The sequence below is a fragment of the Giraffa tippelskirchi genome, chromosome 5, assembly GCF_054371585.1.
Source record: "Giraffa tippelskirchi isolate mGirTip1 chromosome 5, T2T-mGirTip1v1.2.pri, whole genome shotgun sequence".
NCBI classification, from domain to species: domain Eukaryota; kingdom Metazoa; phylum Chordata; class Mammalia; order Artiodactyla; family Giraffidae; genus Giraffa; species Giraffa tippelskirchi.
The window spans coordinates 136,466,939-136,485,381 of record NC_137279.1 but is presented as its reverse complement, the minus strand read 5'-3'; the positions used below and the strand labels follow the sequence as shown (position 1 = coordinate 136,485,381).

At 38.5% G+C, this 18,443-nt stretch overlaps 1 protein-coding gene across 1 annotated transcript in view; it reads right to left on the bottom strand.

The window, feature by feature from the left end:
* LOC145506151 (uricase) overlaps positions 1–17,721 on the bottom strand; it is a 30,619-nt gene extending 12,898 nt beyond the window's left edge. The window contains exons 1-4 of the mRNA XM_081490124.1: positions 17,692–17,721; positions 7,831–8,049; positions 6,236–6,352; positions 6,054–6,132 (exon numbers count right to left, since the gene is read on the bottom strand). Of these exons, the coding sequence (XP_081346250.1) occupies positions 6,054–6,132; positions 6,236–6,352; positions 7,831–8,049; positions 17,692–17,721 (445 nt within the window). The remainder of the gene's footprint in view (positions 1–6,053; positions 6,133–6,235; positions 6,353–7,830; positions 8,050–17,691) is intronic.
* Positions 17,722–18,443: the final 722 nt, after the last annotated feature.

Below are 18,443 nucleotides of genomic sequence, written 5' to 3'. Positions count from 1 at the left end.
TCTCTTCAATCTCCTTTCAAGCCAAACTTCTTAACATTCCTGTAGCAGAAACCATGGGCAGCTTCTCTTCTTCCTGGGTCCTTGGCTAGACTGCATTTCCCAGCCTTCAGGTGTGGTTGTGTAATTGGATTCTCTTCATTTGATGTGCTCTGTGCTACTTTCAGGGCTGGTGCTATGCTTGAGTGGTTTTGCCTCCTCCATTTTTTTCTCTAAGCTCTTTTCTTCCACTTGTCTGGTATGGAGATCCATTCTCAAGGTGATCCAGAAAGGAAAGGATTAAAATGTCTGGTTGCATCAACCTGGGTTCCTGAGTAAATTCCTGGAGCAGAGCACCCTCCCAACACACACACATACACAGTGAACTTGACTTTGACACATAGCAGTAAACTTTGTGTAGGAAGCCACTGCATATAAGCCAACTTGTTATGCATTCTGTTACCCCAATAACTATCCCTCATTTCTTGAAATGTACTTTTCCTTTTGCTTCCATAATACCATTGTCTCCAACTTTCCTCTTCTCACTTTATATGTTTTTCTGAATTAGTCCTTCTTCCCATGGCTTCACCAACTATCAGTCTCCAAATCTTTTCCTTATTTCCAAACTCACCAGCTTCCTCCAGAAACTTCCTCATTACACGTATTCTTCTTAGTCACACTCCCAGGCTCCTGACTTTATGGTAACTTTAACCCCTCCTTTTTTCTAACCTTGCATCCCTATGCAACTACACAGACCTATTAAGCACACTTCAAAAATGCCTTACATAATGTCCCTCAGCTTCTGCAGTCCCTCCATCTCTGCCTCTACTGCCTGAGGTCAGCCTATATCATTACTTCATCTCTGCAACAAGTCTCCAAATGTTTCCCTATGTCCTATTTCTCTAGCCAGTTCACCATAATCTTGGTCAGAATTACCCAAATGTACACATATATTCACAAAAACCTTCCCTGGATCTCTATAATCGTTCAAAATAATAATAATAACAGCTTTCTTTCAAGGAGTGCTTCTTATATGTTAGGGACTATACTAAATGCTTTAAATTAACATTTATTTCCTTTAATTATCTGGATAATTGCTGAGGTAGACATTGTTATTCTCATCTTACAAATTAAAAAACACTGAAGTGGTGTATTTAATGTGCTAACAGTCACAAAGTTATTAAGTGGTGGTGGTTTAGTCACTAAGTTGTGTCTGACTTTTGTGACCCCAAAGACTGCCTGCTAGGTTCCTTTGTCCATAGGATTTCCCAAGCAAGAATACTGGAGTGGGTTGCCATTCCCTTCTCCAGGGGATCTTCACAAACCAGAGACTGAAACCAGGTCTCCTGCATTGCAGTCAGATTTATCATCCGAACCATCAGGGAAGCCCATTTAGTAGTAGAGCTCAAGTTCAAAGACACTTCAGTTTTCATAGAATAAAAGTAGGAAATCTAGTAGGGAGAATAAAAGACAAAAGTAATAAATGCTAGTAGGGAGATTAAAAGACAAAAGTAATAAATTCATTCGTATCCACAGTAAGAAGTTAAGGGATACACAAAATATTTAGATTAGAAAATAATATCAAAAACAGTAATCATGAGGGGAAGAGAGTACATATGCAAAATACCTATCTATATAGATAGATTGCTGTGCAAAAGCCTCATGGTAACGACAAAACAAAAATCTATAATAGATATTCACACAGAAAAAGAAAAAGAAATACAAACATAATACTAAAGATAGTCATCAAATCACAAAAGAAGAGAACAAAAGAAGTAAGGGGAAAAAACACCTACAAAAACAAATCCAAAACAATTAATAAAATGACAATAGGAATAAGCTACTGCTGCTATTGTTTAGTTGCTAAGTCATGTCTGACTCTTAGACCCTATGGACTGCAGCCCACCAGGCTCCTCTGTCTATGGGATATTCCAGGCAAGAATATTGGAGTGGATTGCCATTTCCTTCCCCAGGGGATCTTCCTGATTCAGAGATCAAACCCACATCTCCTGCTTGGCAGGTAAATTCTTTACCACTGAGACACCTGGGAAACCAATGGGAACATATATACCAATAATTGCCTTAAACATAAATGGACTAAATGATCCAACCAAAAGATATAGACTGGCTGAATGGGTAAAGACACAGCTTCCATATATGTGCTGCCTACAAAAGACTCACTTCAGATCTAGAGATAAACATAGACTGAATGTGAGGGGATTAGAAAAAGGTATTTCATGAAAATGGAAATCAAAAGAAAGCTGGAGGGAATTCCTTGGTGGTCCAGTGGTTAAGAATCCTCCTGCTGGCCCAGGGGATATGGGTTCGATCCCTGGTCTGGGAAGATCCCACGTGCCTTAGTGGGAAAACTAAGCCCACGCACAACTACCATGCCAGTGCTCTAGAGCCAGTGTGCCGCAACTACTGAAACACGTGTACTTAGAGCCTGTGCTCTTAAACAAGAGAAACTATCACAATGAGAACTCACACTACACACACTAAATGAACTCACACACTAGAAGAGTGGCTCCCACTCACCACAACTAGAGAAAGCCTGTGCATAGCGATGAAGACCCAGCACAGCCAATAAATAAATAAAACTTTTAAAAGAGAAATCTGGAGTAGCCATACTTATATCAGACAAAATAGACTTTAAAATAAAGACTGTGAGAAGAGACAAGAATTTACAGTGGAGAATAGATAGTCTCTTCAATAAGTGGTGCTGGGAAAACAGGACAGCTATATGTAAAAGATTGAAGATAGAACGTTCTCTAACACCATAATCAAACAATAATCTCAAAATGGATTAAAGACCTAAATGTAAGACCAGATACTATAAAACTCCTAGAGGAAAACATTGGCAGAACACTGTTTGAAATAAATTGCAGGAATTTTTTTTTAATTCATCTCCTAGAGTAATACAAATAGAAAAATAAACAAATAGGGCCAAATTAAACTTGAAAACTTTTGCACAGCAAATAAACCAATAAACAAAACGAATAGACAACCTATGGACTGGGAGATGTCAAGGGATTAATTTCCAAAATATATAAATAACTTATACAGCTTAATCTGAAAAAGCAAACAACGCAATCAGAAAATGGTCAGAAGACCTAAAGAGACATTTCTCAGAAAAAGACATACAGACAGCCAATAGGCACATGAAAGATGCACAATATTGTTAATTTGGGGCTTCTCTGGTGGCTCAGACAGTAAAGAATCTGCCTGCAAGGCAGGAGACCTGGTTTCAATCCCTGGGTTGCGAAGATCCCCTGGAGAAGGGAATGGCAACCCATTCCAGTATTTTTGCCTGGAGAATTCCATGGACAGAGGAGACTGGCAGGGTACAGTTCATGGGGTTGCACAGAGCTGGACGTGACTGTGCATGCACATATACATACATTGCTAATTTTAGAAAAATACAAAACTACTATGAAGTATCACTCTCACAGATCAGAATGGCCATTACTTAAAAAGTCTACTAATAATAAATACCAGAGAGTCTGTAGAGAGAAAGGAATTAATCATATCATCCAGCTATCCCACCCCTGGGCATATATCCAAAGAAAATTCTAATTTGAAAAGATACTGGCATTCCAACATTTATCCAGCACTGTTTACAATAGCCAAGATATGGAAGGGTTTCCCTGGTGGCTCAGTGGTTAAAAAAAATTCCTCCTGCCAGTGCAGAAGATTCAGATTCACTCTCTGGGTCGGGAATATCCCCTGAGAAGGAAAAAGAAACCTACAAATCCTGTGGACAGAGGAGCCTGGTGGGCTATAGTCCATGGGGTCACAAATGAGTTGGACATGACTTAGCAACCAAACAACAACAACAACAAAAATAACAACAAGACATAGAAGCAACCTAAATGTCCATAGGCAGATGAATGGATAAAGAATATTTATTACTCAGTCATAATAAAGAATGAAATAATGCCATTTGCAGTAACATGGATGAACCTAGAGATTATCATACTGAGTGAAGTAGATCAGACAAAGACAAATATATGATATCACTTACAAGTGGAATCTAAAAAAAAGATACCAATAAATTTATTTACAAAGCAGAAATAGACTCACAGACATAGAAACTGACCTTATGGTTACCAAAGGGGATAGCAGCTGTGGGAGGAAGATAAACTGGGAATTTGGGATTAACATATATACATTACTACAAATAAAATAGATAAACAAGAACCTAATGTATAGCATGAGGAACTATATTCAATATCTTGCATTTAAATAATCTCTAATGGAAAAGAAGCTGAAAAAGAATATATATATACATATATATGTGTGTGCGTGTGTGTGTATAATTGAATCATTTTGCTGTACATCTGAAACTAACACAACATTGTAAGTTAAACTATAATGTAAAACATGGTTTACATTTAAAAAATTAAAATAGGAAAGCAATAAAGGAAGCAAAACATCTTAGTCTGCAAGAACTATAGACTTAACTATCATGAAAAACTGCCTCATTGCACCAGGGTTTTTTTTTCTTTGGCCATGCTGTTCAGCTTAGGATCTTAGCTCGTGAACCAGAGATCCAACCAAGGCCCTCAATGGTGAACGTGTGGTGTCCTAACCACTTGACCACCAGGAATCCCCTAGTTACACCAGTCTTGCTAGCACAGCACATTAAGGCCCAAACCAACCTTTTCACATTTGGAGGATTTAAAAACTCACTATCTTCTCAACTTAACAACTAGTTATTCAATCTTCTTTATATAATAATAATTTCATAACTATTAATCAAACACTGAGAAGGCCCTGGCTGTGTCCAGAATTTAATACAGATAGGGAAAACATTAAATGATTAAAATATTAAATGACTAGGACTTTCTAAGGGAAGGCAGTATCCAGTAGAACTCAGAATAAGAGGCACTTATATATTACTAACCTTTTAAAAGATATTTATGATGTTTACAAAATACCACCTTAAATTCTTAGTGAAGAGAGCTAGAGATGAAAGAAAAATAAAGAAAGTAAAAGAAATGAAATGAAAGAAGCAAGTAGGGAAGAGAAGGAGAGGAGAAGAAAGAAAAGAGAGATGAGAAAAGAAAAACTTCAGAGTCCTAACTTTCAATTTATAATGACCACTAAAGTTTATTTTTTATTAGGATAGGGACATTTCTACCATAGTGGCTCCACAGTTCTTAGAGGTGATCTAGTCTAGTACTGTTGCCTGGGAAACCCCATGGACGGAGGAGCCTGGTAGGCTGCAGCCCATGAGGTCGCGAAGAGTCGGACACGACTGAGCGACTTCACTTTCACTTTTCCCTTTCATGCACTGGAGAAGGAAATGGCAACCCACTCCAGTGTTCTTGTCTGGAGAATCCCAGGGATGGAGGAGCCTGGTGGGCTGCCGTCTATGGGGTCGCACAGAGTCGGACACGACTGACGCAACTTAGCAGCAGCAGCAGCAGTCCAACTTTTGGACAATTATTGAACTCTGTTCTGACAACCTCAACAAATCAGTGGAAGACATACTTTGCTACGTCTAGTCATCAGCACCAATAAGGTCTATATTGTAATTATGTTCCATGGTTAATGTTTAGATTTCTTATTAAACAGAAAGAACTATATAATTGTCACTGCTATTTTAAATGAAGCTTATTTTATTGTAATTATAATAATATCAATGGTTTTATCATTAGGACAAAATAAGGAAACGTGATTGTTATTTTCTAGGTATTTCCTATAAAGTTATTATAATCATAGTTTTGTATGGTATAAAAAGCACTGGTCAGAAATTTCAGAGATATGAGATTTTTGTCAGCCTGAGTCTTTTTTTCCCCCTCACCTAAAGATCATGCAATAAAAATGATTGACCCCACTCAACCACCAGATTTGTTGCAAAGGGTATTATTTCATCTTTATACTTTTAAGATAAAAAGCAGATAGTTCTTTAATGTAATCCAAGGTCACAACTTTCATTCCCATCTCAGATTTAAAAGAGTTCAAAATTCTCTACAGTTCTCCTTGGTGCTGATAAACAGAGTTGTTTAGAAGAAAAAAAAAAAAAACTAAAATTGCTATTGCAGAATCAAACATGAAAAACATTTTCTCACCACTCCTCAACTGTTCAACCTCACAGAAGTGTGTTCCAGTGGGAGTATGAATAAATGCATGGACATGCTTAACTCCATTCTGAAAATTAGAAAAAAAAAAAGATTGTTTCCAGTAAAATTTCAGCATATGACATGAAGCCAATGTCTTTAATTAAACTGAGAACACAAATAAGTGAGGCAACCTTTTCAAAACGCTTCCAAGGGACTTCTTCTATGTAGACTTGAACTCGAATGACATGGTTAAAAGAAGAAAGGAAATGCTCACAGATATTCACAGCAAAAGTTTCTATGCTTTTGATCTGTAAAGAGAAACAAATGTGAATGAGCAGCAATACTTGACCCAATTGAAAGTAATTTTTAAATATCATGGGACTCTCTTTCCTGATCAAGTGGTTTTTTAGAATCAGAGAAATGAAGACTTAGAAAGAATCTTAGAGATGAATTTATCTCTTTATCCCAGTTTTTCACATGAGCCCCTAAGTGAAGTTAATGGATCACTATCACCAGGTGAGACTACCCTGTTTTTAAAAGAAAAATGTGTGCCGGAGAGGATGTGTCTGTCCATCAATGGATGAGCAAAAAGTAATTGAATATTCAAATTCTCCTCAAGATGAGCTCAGTCATCACCCATGCCAGCAAGAGTATCACAGGATACTCCAAAATACTCTGCTCTCTTTAAGAGGCTGGCAAACAGACCTCCCAGTTTTCCCAGGAAAAATGTTAAGGAAAGGTCACTTCAGCTTTCCTTCCTTGCAAACATGCCTTCTATAGACCATCTCCAACTCTCCACCCCCATAAAGCAGCTCCCTACTTCCACCCAAATTCTTCATATTAATCTCTATTTTATGGTACTAGTTCAGTCTACAGATTATTTATGGTTTTGCCTACAATTAAGGTAGACGATACAGGTTTCCAGGATAGTTTTGTTTCATATCTGATGTTTATAAGCATCCTATTGCACTCTCAAAAGTATCTTGGTTTGGATAAGAAATTATGGTCACTACGTACAATGAATGAATTTAAATTTTTTTTAACATCCAGGTCCATTCCTTCACTTTTCTGTATCTCTCACATAGTACAGGACATATAAGAATTTGTGGTACCCAATCATCTTCTTAAACACAGTACTAAAAGCTTGTTTTCAATTTATTTTTAAAGAAAGCAATGCCTTTTTCCAGAGCCCTGTCTATGCTTGCTGGGCCATTCTGATTAGCAAGAGAAAGGATCAGGGTGGAGACAAGCCTTGCAGAAATAATCTTTCAATTACTTTGTTCATTTCATGCACTATAGGTGTGGATTTCATGCAAAATCGTGGAAAAAGAAACTTTCTAGTCTACATTTCTTGTCTTTTTGGACATCTTAGTGAATAAAAAATCATTCTGAATTGCCCAGAAATCTGGTGGTCACCCAGCACAATTTCACTCACAATTTTTAGAGAAACCTGAGGTAAAGTGCCAAAAAAAAAAATCAGATTCTATTAGTTCCAAGACCCTTTTGAAAAGTACAGTTACTTGTGCTGAGTTGAAAACCAAGGAAACAGAACAAAGTGGGAACAAAAAAAGAAAAGCAAATAAAGTGGCGAGTTTTTAAAAAGCAAAATTTTCTGTAAAGCTGACAATTTTAGAATAGAAAAGAAATCTTTTTTCCAATGGCTTAAATGTAAAAATAAAGTTAAAACGTACAGGGAACTTGAAATAAGCAAATACTGTCCTCACACTGTAGTACAGTGAATTCTCCATCCAGATAGGCAGCATCTAAGAAGAAGAATGATACATACGCCTTTGAACTTTGCCAGGACATGAACTGTGTTCTTGATGGTGTCTGTCGGGATGATGTCTGAATTGTCTCCATGCAGGTACTCTCTTTTGGAGCTCAGAGTAAGTTGCACTGAAGTTGCCACTTCCTTAATGATGTGATATTTTCCATCTCGCTGAATATGAAGAACTTTTACCATATCCTTACCATAACCAGTTCGGACAAACTCCACTTCATCATTCTGCAATGAAAATAGTCACCTTATTGAAGAAGGCTAGATGAAAACCAGAAGTCAACTGCAATTTCTTTTATTTTTATTTTAATTGGAGGATAATTGCTTTACAATATTGTGTTGGTCTCTGCCATACATCAACATAAATCAGCTATAAAAATACGTCCCCTCCTTCTTGAATGCAATTTGTTTTAGCCTTAATTTTATCATATAATTGTGAACGGTGAGAGTCAAATTATTCATGAAACCAAAATCATGCCTTACCTTTGAAGAATGAGAACTTGTATGGAGAAAGGAGAATTGCAAGAAATAGACTAAAATATATTAGGTTGGCCTTAAGAGAGACAGGTAGATGACTTTCTTGATAATGCTAAGCAATGATAATAAAAACAGTACCTTCTAAGGCTAACTATTTACTCTGTATTAATTAATCTCTACTAACTTAATCCTTGTATCAGCTCCATGAAGTAATATTATTTCCATTTTGCAGAAAGAAAAACTGAGGTTCAAAGAATTTAAGTGACTTGCCCTATTTAGTAAAGGATAGAGCCGAGAATTCACCCTTAGGGCTGTTGACTCCAAATGCGTACTTCTAACCACTGTATAAACTGCCTTCCTCTACAGAAGTGTTTTGACAATGTTAACTGGAAATAATTATATCCCTCTTTTTATAGAGAGTAGTATTCTGGAGAAACGGCCCTATGATCAATAAAAACAATTTGAAAATTGCTTCTTCCACTTGTTACCAGGAAGAAGAGCAATTAGTGACAGGGTCTTGATGACCTTCAGCAGCACAGAGCCAGGGCCATCTGGCTGTAGGGAGAGCTATGCTTTTAGAGAAGAGACACTTAATAAAAGCCAGTGATTGATTCATTAGTATCCCTGTCTGAAGCTGGAGCCCTCACTGGTGATAATGCCCGTCTCCACTGCTAGGCCCTTTAAGACTTGTGCCTGGGCTTTCTTGGTGCTTGAGAAAAGAGGCAGGAGGGAACAGAGGGACAGGAAAACTTATTTTATTTAGCATGAAAATTGACATAAAAATGGTAATAAGAAAAGGTAACAATAAGTAAATCAAAAACAACATGCAGTGAGAATCTGGGGAGGTCACAAAGAAGAAACCTCACCCACTAATCACACATATGTGATATGCTCAGACAGGTCAGGAACTGCTTAAACACCTACCTGCATTTTAAAAAATCACCACACCCCCTAGGAGGAATTTTAAAATACTAAAATCAGAAATTATTGTCATATTCTTTATTAAACTGAGGTAGGGGAGGCTGTCTTAAATCTCGGGGATAGGACCTAGTAGGGCTCGCTGCTGTTGTTACTGCACATACCCTGAGGGTCTGAGGTGTTTGCATCCAGTGCTTCCCCTGTAGGAGTAACACACAGAAGGGACACTCTTAGAGAGTCTCCTCAGAAGCCTCTGACGCAATCCTTGTGAGACTCATCTTCAAGAAAAACATCAATAAGAAAATCTGAAGAGGAGACTTAAAGAATCCTAACAAGAACTCTAATGCTGACTGGGAAAGAGGCACAGTTGTGTGATTGTAGTGGCTGTGAAATCAGACCAGGTCCAAATTCTGCCTTGCCATTTATAGCTTTGTGGCTTGTGACAAATAATTTGATGTCTGTAAGCCCAAGCTTCCCCCCTGCTTTGTAAAAATGGAGCTAAGAAGGCAATGGCACCCCACTCCAGTCCTCTTGCCTGGAAAATCCCATGGATGGAGGAGCCTGGTAGGCTACAGTCCATGGGGTCGCTAAGAGTCGGACACGACTGAGCGACTTCACTTTCACTTTTCCCTTTCATGCACTGGAGAAGGAAATGGCAACCCACTCCAGTATTCTTGCCTGGAGAATCCCAGGGATGGCGGAGCCTGGTGGGCTGCCGTCTATGGGGTCGCACAGAGTCGGACACGGCTGAAGCGACTTAGCAGCAGCAGCAACCTCAACAAGTGCTGGTGAATGTGAAGGGCTGGGCTCCATCCCTGCTACCCGCTGATGCTGTGAGGTCCCCCCGTAGCAAGAGTGGCCATGTCAGGTCTGGCTGTGGATGCAGTGGCAGCAGAGACAGCAGAAGGAATCCTGAGCAAGGGCACTAGTTTCTGGAGTGGGGAGCCCTGCTGGTAACAGCAGAAGGAAGACTGGTGTGTCTTGAACCACTAGGAATTTTACCCGGAGGAGGGAGGCACTTGGCTGGCTTGGGGTCTCTGGGTGATACGGGCTGGGATCCAGGACCAGAGGTCTCTGAGACCTTCCAGCACCCTTGGCACACAGCAAGACTCAACAAATATTGCTCCTCAGTCCCATTCCCCGCCACTAAGTACCCAAGCTGGTTAGTCTGTTGAAAGCAAGTAGTTACCATGAGATACCAAGAAAGATGGAATGGTAGCTACCCTTCGTATCCTCACTCCTGCTCACCAATCCAGCTTTGTATTCTACCACATTCTACTTCAAACAGCACTTTGGCTATCCTGAGCTAATTGTGCTCACCCTGGCTCTGCATGCTTTCTGCTCTGCCAGTAGGCCTTTGAATTTACTATTACTTCTTTCTTGAACATTCTTCTCTTCCTCGCTATCTGACTACCAGTTGCTTCACCTGACTAACTTCTGACTCAGCTTCTTTAAATCTCAGATGTCACTTCCACTAGGTAATCTGCCCCAGCCCTTCAAGTCTAAAGTAGGTGGCCCTTCTGTGTGATCTCAAAATGCTCTGTTATTGCCTTATCAGAGACTTTATCAAGTAGAACTATAACTGCCTCTTCATGTGTGTGATTTGTTCAAAAACAGTAAGCCATGAAAGCAGAAACAATTTCCATCTTGGTCGCCATAGCAACCCCCATGCTCAGCAGAGTGCTTGGAACATAAATAGGTGCCTAATAAATGAATCATGAATGACTGACTGCTGCCCCATCACCTGTACCTCTTGTGTAATGACATGGACTCGTTCATGAAAATGCCCCTAAGATTTCAATACAAGAAGAGCTGCTTCAGCTCAGAACCCCCATCAGGAAGTTCCTCTTCCTAGGAAAGAGGGGAAGGCAACTTCTGTCCTCTGATCACCATAGCACAGAGATCACAGGAACAGCTGACTGGAGAATAAGGTCAGGAAGGGCAGAGTTGAGGGTAGACAGAGTCAGTGACAGCACAGTGTTCACATTGCTAACAAGACAGAGCGCTCCAGCACCACACAGCCGCCCGGGGTTCATGGGTGACACATGCGGGAGAGGTCATCAACCTTAGGAAGCCCCTGCCTAGGCCTTGGTGTGCCAGCAAAGGCTGAGTAATTATGTTTACTGAGCAAATGAGTCACAATAAAGAGGACATAACCATCTGAGGCTGGAGCAAGAAGGAACAAGAACAGTGTGGGACACTCAAGAGTCTCTCAGCAGGACCCAACAGAACAGATAATGGCCCAGGCCAGACTGAGGCTGTTCTTCTCAATGAAGCCTCCCCAGTTCTATAGTCTAAGAACCAGAACTAGGTGCCAGAATCCTATTGTGTACTCTGCACAGTGTGGGGCAGAGATCCACATCCAAGATAACCAGACAGGAAAATATCAAGGCTGCTCTCATCTGGAGGGTGGGTGGGGAGCTGAGAGGATGGAATCAGATGGGCCAAGTGTGAGTTTCTGTTCTGCCACCTATTAACTCTCTGAATGGAGGCAAATTTCTTCATTTGTAAAATCAGTAATACTAGAGCCAATCTATCAGGATTGCTGTGAGGATTATATGACCAAAAAAAAAAAAAAAACCATAAAACACTTAGAAAAGTACCTGGCAAATAATAAATGTTCAACAAACATTAGCTATGATTACTATTAATAAACAATAATTGTATGTCATATTTTGCATCAAAGGGTTCTTCCAGTTACCGTTAGAGAGAAATACTCAGACTGCACGTCAATCCAGAACTAGGGTGGCTAAACTCAAAGACCGCTGCTACGATCCAGCCTACGTCTGCCTTCATACTTTGGTTGTCCTTCCTCAGGCTTGTGTGGCTTGGGGGAGCAAAGTTATAAAAGAAAACTTAATTTCCTAGAGCAGTACTCTTGACAAAATATCAGTAGGAGTAAATCTATACCTGGCGCTGCATGAGAAAATCCCTTTTTCTTAGACAAGTCTTGAAATATAAAGGACTAAAGAATCATTGATTGCCTATAAGTAACGTTGGAGAAAACTCTCAGAGATTTTAAATGACTCGTGCATTTTCACTTCTGCAGTGAGATATTGAGTGTTCTGTTTTTCCCAGGTCACACTGAAAGTGATGTAGGTTGTCACTACAGGTCTAGGATTTGCTAGCCTGGAGTCTGTTAAGGTCTATAAGGTCCAGTGGTTGGATCTGAGGTAGAAAATATTAGGAAAGACAAGGGAAAACTTATATAAATTTAAATTTTAGAATGACTAGAATTTTCTTTCAAGTATTAGAGGAGCTCTTGTAACCATATCTCTACCCACCATAATAGAGGGAAATACAGAAGTGAGAGCTATTTTGGACTCCTAACACATGTATAAATACCAGTTCAGTTGCAGTGTGCGGTGGTAGATGGAAGAACTCAGCCAGGAGATATGCCTCCCTCCTTGCCTTTGGAATGTGTTAGAGAAGTCCTTCCAATTCTCTGCCTAGGTTCTTCCTTTGCCTGGGCATTTCCTTGGGCATTTGTGAACAAGAAGACTTCTGAGAAAAATGCTGAACTAATATGAGAAAAAAAGAGCATTCATATGAACCATCTTAACATCATTTTGGTGGATCTTAATAATATATAACGATAAAAACAATAATGATGAATAATAACCTTAGAGGCAGCTGGTATTTTTTGTTTTGGCTGCTTAGGATCTACTAAATGTCAGATGGAAAAATATTGATATCTTGTAGAAAATGTCATGTTGCTTTAGGTTGTAGGGTGGCTCATTTTTACTATCAAGGGGGGATATGCCTCGAGTTATGTTCAAAGTGTTTTGACTAACACTAAGGGATTTGTCAAGCAGAGGTTTCAAGAACGATGTAAAAATTCATAAGCATAATTATTGTAGAAAAGGCAACCTGTCGCCTAACGAAGACTCCATTTATAGGTGCTCAGTTATTTTCATACTTCTGCCTGTTACAAAGGAAGAGCAACTCATTACTAAATGCAAAGGGAAATGCTAATTTTCTTCTTGCCAGCCTCTCCAGGGTAGCAACAGCCTTAGCTGGAACAGGCCTCTGGAGCCTCTAGAATTAGGAGCAAGAAATCTCACAACAAAGAATTGATGGAGGGACTTCCCTGGTGGTCCAGTGGTTAAGACTCTGTTCTCCCAATGCAAGGGGCCCAGGTTCATTCCCTGTTCAGAGAACTAGATCCTACATGCTGCAACTAAATATCCCTCTTGCCATAGCTATGACCCAACACAGTTGTATAAATAAATAAATAAATAAATATATTTTTAAAACTTTGTAAAAACAAAATAAAAAGAATTGATGGAAACTTCCAAGCATGCAGTTGGAAGGAAATTCTACTGAAATGCATACACTGAAAGATTTCTCTTTCCTAATGTGTAAGACTTACAAGTAAAAATAAGAGTAGCAACCATTTAGTGAGGGTTTGATACATGTTGGGAAATTTACATGTATGATTTCCTCTAACCCTTTACCATAACCCTGTGAAGCAGATATCCTTATCCAAGTTTCACAAAGGAAGACTTTAGGGTTAAGTACTTGTCAAGGTCACACAGTTTTTGGGTGACAGAGGCAGGAGGAAAACCCAGCCCATTTGTCCTAAAATGACATGTTCTATCTTACTACATCAAAATCCCTACACTCATTAGGGAGAGAAGGAAAGTACTCTGACGCCAACAGAAGGAGGGAAGTGGATATGCTACTGCAGAAACTTGCACTTCTATACATTTAAAAATTTTCCATCCATTAAAAACCTACACTATCTAATCTATTCCTCACAAAAACCCTGTGATTTGGTGGAAAGAACACTTATTTTAAAATAAGCTACATCAGTGATGTTAAGCAAGTTCTCAAAGTCACATAGCTGACAAGCAGGTTGTCTGGTCCTCTTCTGATTATTCTCCTTATCTTTTCCTTTAACCACATTTTCATCAACAATTCTTTATGTTACAAACACATGGGCCATTTTGCTTGTCTCAGCCCATTTCATCAAAATAACAATGCAACAAGCATTCAACTTTTTCTTTCAGTTTGTCACATTCTAGATTTTACTCTGTATATTAATAGTTTTTTTTTAATAGTTTGAACAAAGTTAAAGTTGGGCTTAAACATAAAAATGTTGTAGTATGTAAGTGAAAGTCCTTTCTACAGTCGTGTACGACTCTTTGTGACCCTATGGACTGTAGCCTGTCACACTCCTTTGTCCATGGATTTCTCCAGTCAAGAGCACTGGAGTGGGTTGCCGTGCCCTTCTCGAGGGGATGTTATCCACCCAGGAATCGAACCCAGCTCTCCCACATTGTCGGCAGATTCTTTACCATCTGAGCCACCGGGGAAGCCACACTTCAAAGAGTTATTGAGGCTAAAGAAACAAAGCCAGCAGTCTAATACCCAGGAGTCCTTGCAGGATGACTGCACTGTGCTGAAGCCAACATAGACCATGGTCTGGACAAACTCAAGTGTATCTCAACCTCACATTCACACATATAAAGCTTTAAAGAACATGAACTCATAATGAAAAATCAAAAGCATACATGGTAACAAGGTATCTTGAGAGAAAGTCACAGAAATAACAGGTAGCAAAGTCTGAGCTGCAAAGAGTTCAGATATTGGAATTATCAGACACAAAATGTAAAATCATATATTTAATATTTTCACAGAAATAAAAGAGAAGATTGAGATAGCTTCTCTTGAACAAGAAATAAAAAACCATTAAAAAGACCAAGAAAATTTGAAAAAGAATCCAACAAAGCTTCTAGAAATGCACTAATAAGTGGATTAAGAAACAGATTGAAACAGAAAGAATTAGTTATTTGTAAGCGATAGATTAAGTAACAATTTAATCTTGCCAAAGAGATTGATCTGGGAGACTGACCCAAATAAAGAATCAGAGATTAAAGCAGATACACAGGAGATCAAATATACGAAAGAAACATAAAATGTATTTACAAAACAGAAACAGACTTACAAACGTAGAAAACAAACTTATTGTTGCCAAAGGGGAAAGGTTGGAGGAGGGGATAAATTAGGAATTTATGAGTAACATATACACACTACTATATATAAAATAGAAAATTAACAAGGACCTACTGTATAACACAGAGAACTCTATACTCAATATTTAGTATCTTAGTCACTTTGTTGCTCACTTAAAGCTAATCAAACACTGTAAATCAACTATACTTCAATGAAAAAATATTTTTTTTTAAAAAAAGAATAGTATAAAAATATACTAGAAAGATATGATAGAGATAATGTGAAAGAGGCAAAATTTGGAGAGATTAAGACTGATCTTTTTGCAACTAGAGATTATCTTACTAAGTGAAGTAAGTCAGAAAGAGAAAGACAAATATCATATGATATCACTTATATGTGGAATCTAAAATATGACACAAATGAACCTGTCTATCAAACAGTATCAAAGAGATGGAGAACAGACTTGTGGTGGGGAGAGGGTTAGCAGAGGGATGGAATGGGAGTTTGGGGTTAGCAGATGTAAGCTTTTATACATAGAACAGATAAACAACTAGATCCTACTGTATAGCACAGAGAATTATATTCAATATCCTATGATAAACCATAATGGAAAAGAGTAGTTAAAAAAAGAACATGTATGTATAATAATTACTTTACTGTATGGCAATAATTAACATTGTAAATCAACTACACTTCAATTAAAAAAGACAGATTTTCTAGAATTACTGGATTAATTAATGCAAACTTTCAACCATAAAATAAGGAGCCCAATGCCAAGTGAAGAACTCATCTTTGTTCACTCTACTTGGCCAAGTTACAATGAAGGGATTTTCTATGATTTCTTCTATAAAGATTTAATCATTATGACAGAGATGTGGTATTTTCATAATATTGTATTACTTGGGCTTCAAAAGTGGGTAATGAGAAAAGCATTCTGCCCAGTTTGTTTTGTCTATCCATTAAATTCATTGTGCTTCCTTCCGTCACATTACTTTGCTGTTTTTAGTAAAAACCCAGGACACACTGGAATTTAGACTTTAGGATAATGTTGAAATCCCTGGATCCCCTCAGTGCCTGGGGTGCACTGTTTGACACTTAGTGATTGCATAATGAAGGCTGTTGACTGACAATCAGCATGATCAGGTCAGAAACAAGAGATAAGAAATCTTATTGAAAATGACATCTCCAAGAAAAGAACCTACCTGTTTTTCCAGACCTTGAAATAAAATTAGCTTTAGCAAAACCATCCTAATACAGATATCCTAAAGCCCAGTCACAGGAAAGGCTCGGGTTGAAGTAAAAATAATCTTAGCTATCATTTACGGATCATTTACTATTTGCCATGCAAATAGTAAATGTGCTAAGTGTGTAGGTTGCTAAGTGTGTAGGTTGCTAAGTGTGTAGTGCTAAGTGTGTAGGCTGCCCAGGTGGAAGAGTTGGTGAAGAATCCGCCTGCTAATGCAGGATAATGCAAGAGATGCAGGTTTGATCCCTGGGTCAGGAAGATCCCCTGGAGGAGGAAATGGCAACCCACTCCAGTATTCTTGCTTGAAAAATGCCAAGGACAGAGGAGCCTGGTGGGCTACAGTCCATCGGGTTGCAAAGAATCAGACACGACTGAGTGACTAAGTATGCATGCATGTGCTAAGTGTGTAATGAGGAGAAAACATGAATTATTTTATATCTTATTCAACAAAAGTTCTTTAGCTTATGTAACTGGAAACAAGTTCCTTATATTTTCTATGAATTAATGAATCTTAAGCCTAGTGTATTCATCTATTATCATAATACAAAAAGGTATCACAAGATAAATATGAATAAAATTAAATTTATTTTACTTTAATTTAGAAAAGTAAACTTCATGCTATGAAATTTTTAAAAAACTGATGAAAAGCTTGGGTTTGCTAAGATCGTTTTAATTTGAGTGAAGTAAAAACATACATTAAATAATATGATACCCATGGAGGAATAGTCAGAAAAAGGCTTCTCAGTTTACTAATTTGGTAACCAGAGACAGAACAGCCTTGATCTCAGGCCAGCAATTCTCAAAGTTTAAGGTACAGCAGATCACCAAAAACCTGGTAATTAATGTAGATTCTTGACCCAACAGGAAGGATTTTTTATCAGGTTTGAATCAAGGCCCACAATTCTGTTCTTCTTGAAGGCACCTCAGGAAAATATGGACGGATGGTCCTGAACATTTCACACAAAATTCTGTTATAGGAGAACTAGCCCTCCCTTTCTTATGAACCCCCAAGAATCCTGGATAACTCCAGTTCAAACATAGAAATGATCCAATTTGCAAGGGTCCAGTTTAGTCTGAATCCTTAAGTAACTCTGATCTGGATCCATAATCAAAGAGACAGATCAGAGCCATAATTATTTTCTGGTATAAAGTAAACTGCTATTTATTATGACAGCATCTTTAATAATTGATTAAAAATCAGCAGACACTTAAAGAAATTTTTTCATATGCCCATCTACCTCTTCCCTCCTCCAAAAAGAGAATGGGCTCACCTTTTGATAGTCATTATGGTAATGAGCCATTTTCCCTTTGTTTTCAACTTCCGATTCAGTTTCAAGAGTGAGAAAGAATAATTTGGGCAAAACCGATGCTTGCAACATTTTTCATTTGATCTGAAGCAAGAGTGGTCAGTATGTTTATCTGATTGCATTGTAACCTATTGGACAGCAAAGCCTCTTTGAAGTAAAGCACCATGCTGAGTGGCTGAAACTAGGAGGTGGAGAGGATATGTAAACATCTTTGCTAAAAGCAACTCTGAATTTGCCCTTTCTTTGAAGCAAGCCTTTGAAGTACTCTTTAGGAAATGTTTCCTTAAGACAGAGAGTATCACAAGTGACAGATCCTAATTATTATTAAGACATAAGATTTTGTCACTTCTGTTTAATGGGTGACCCACAAACATTTACTCTCACTCATAGAGAAACTCATAGAGGACTTCCCTGGTGGCTCAGACAGTAAAGCATCTATCTGCCTACAGTGCAGGAAACCTGGGTTCAATCCCTGAGTTGGGAAGATCTCCTGGAGAAGGAAATGGCAACTCACGCCAGTATTCTTGCCTGGAAAATCCCATGGACGGAGGAGCCTGGTAGACTACAGTCCATGGGGTTGCAAAGAGTTGGACATGACTGAGTGACTTGACTTTACTTTCTTTTCTTTTCATAGAGAAACAATCATAAGGGGAAAACACATGAAATAGATTTAATTCAATATCTGTTTATCAATACAGAGTTCTCCTGTCCACTGA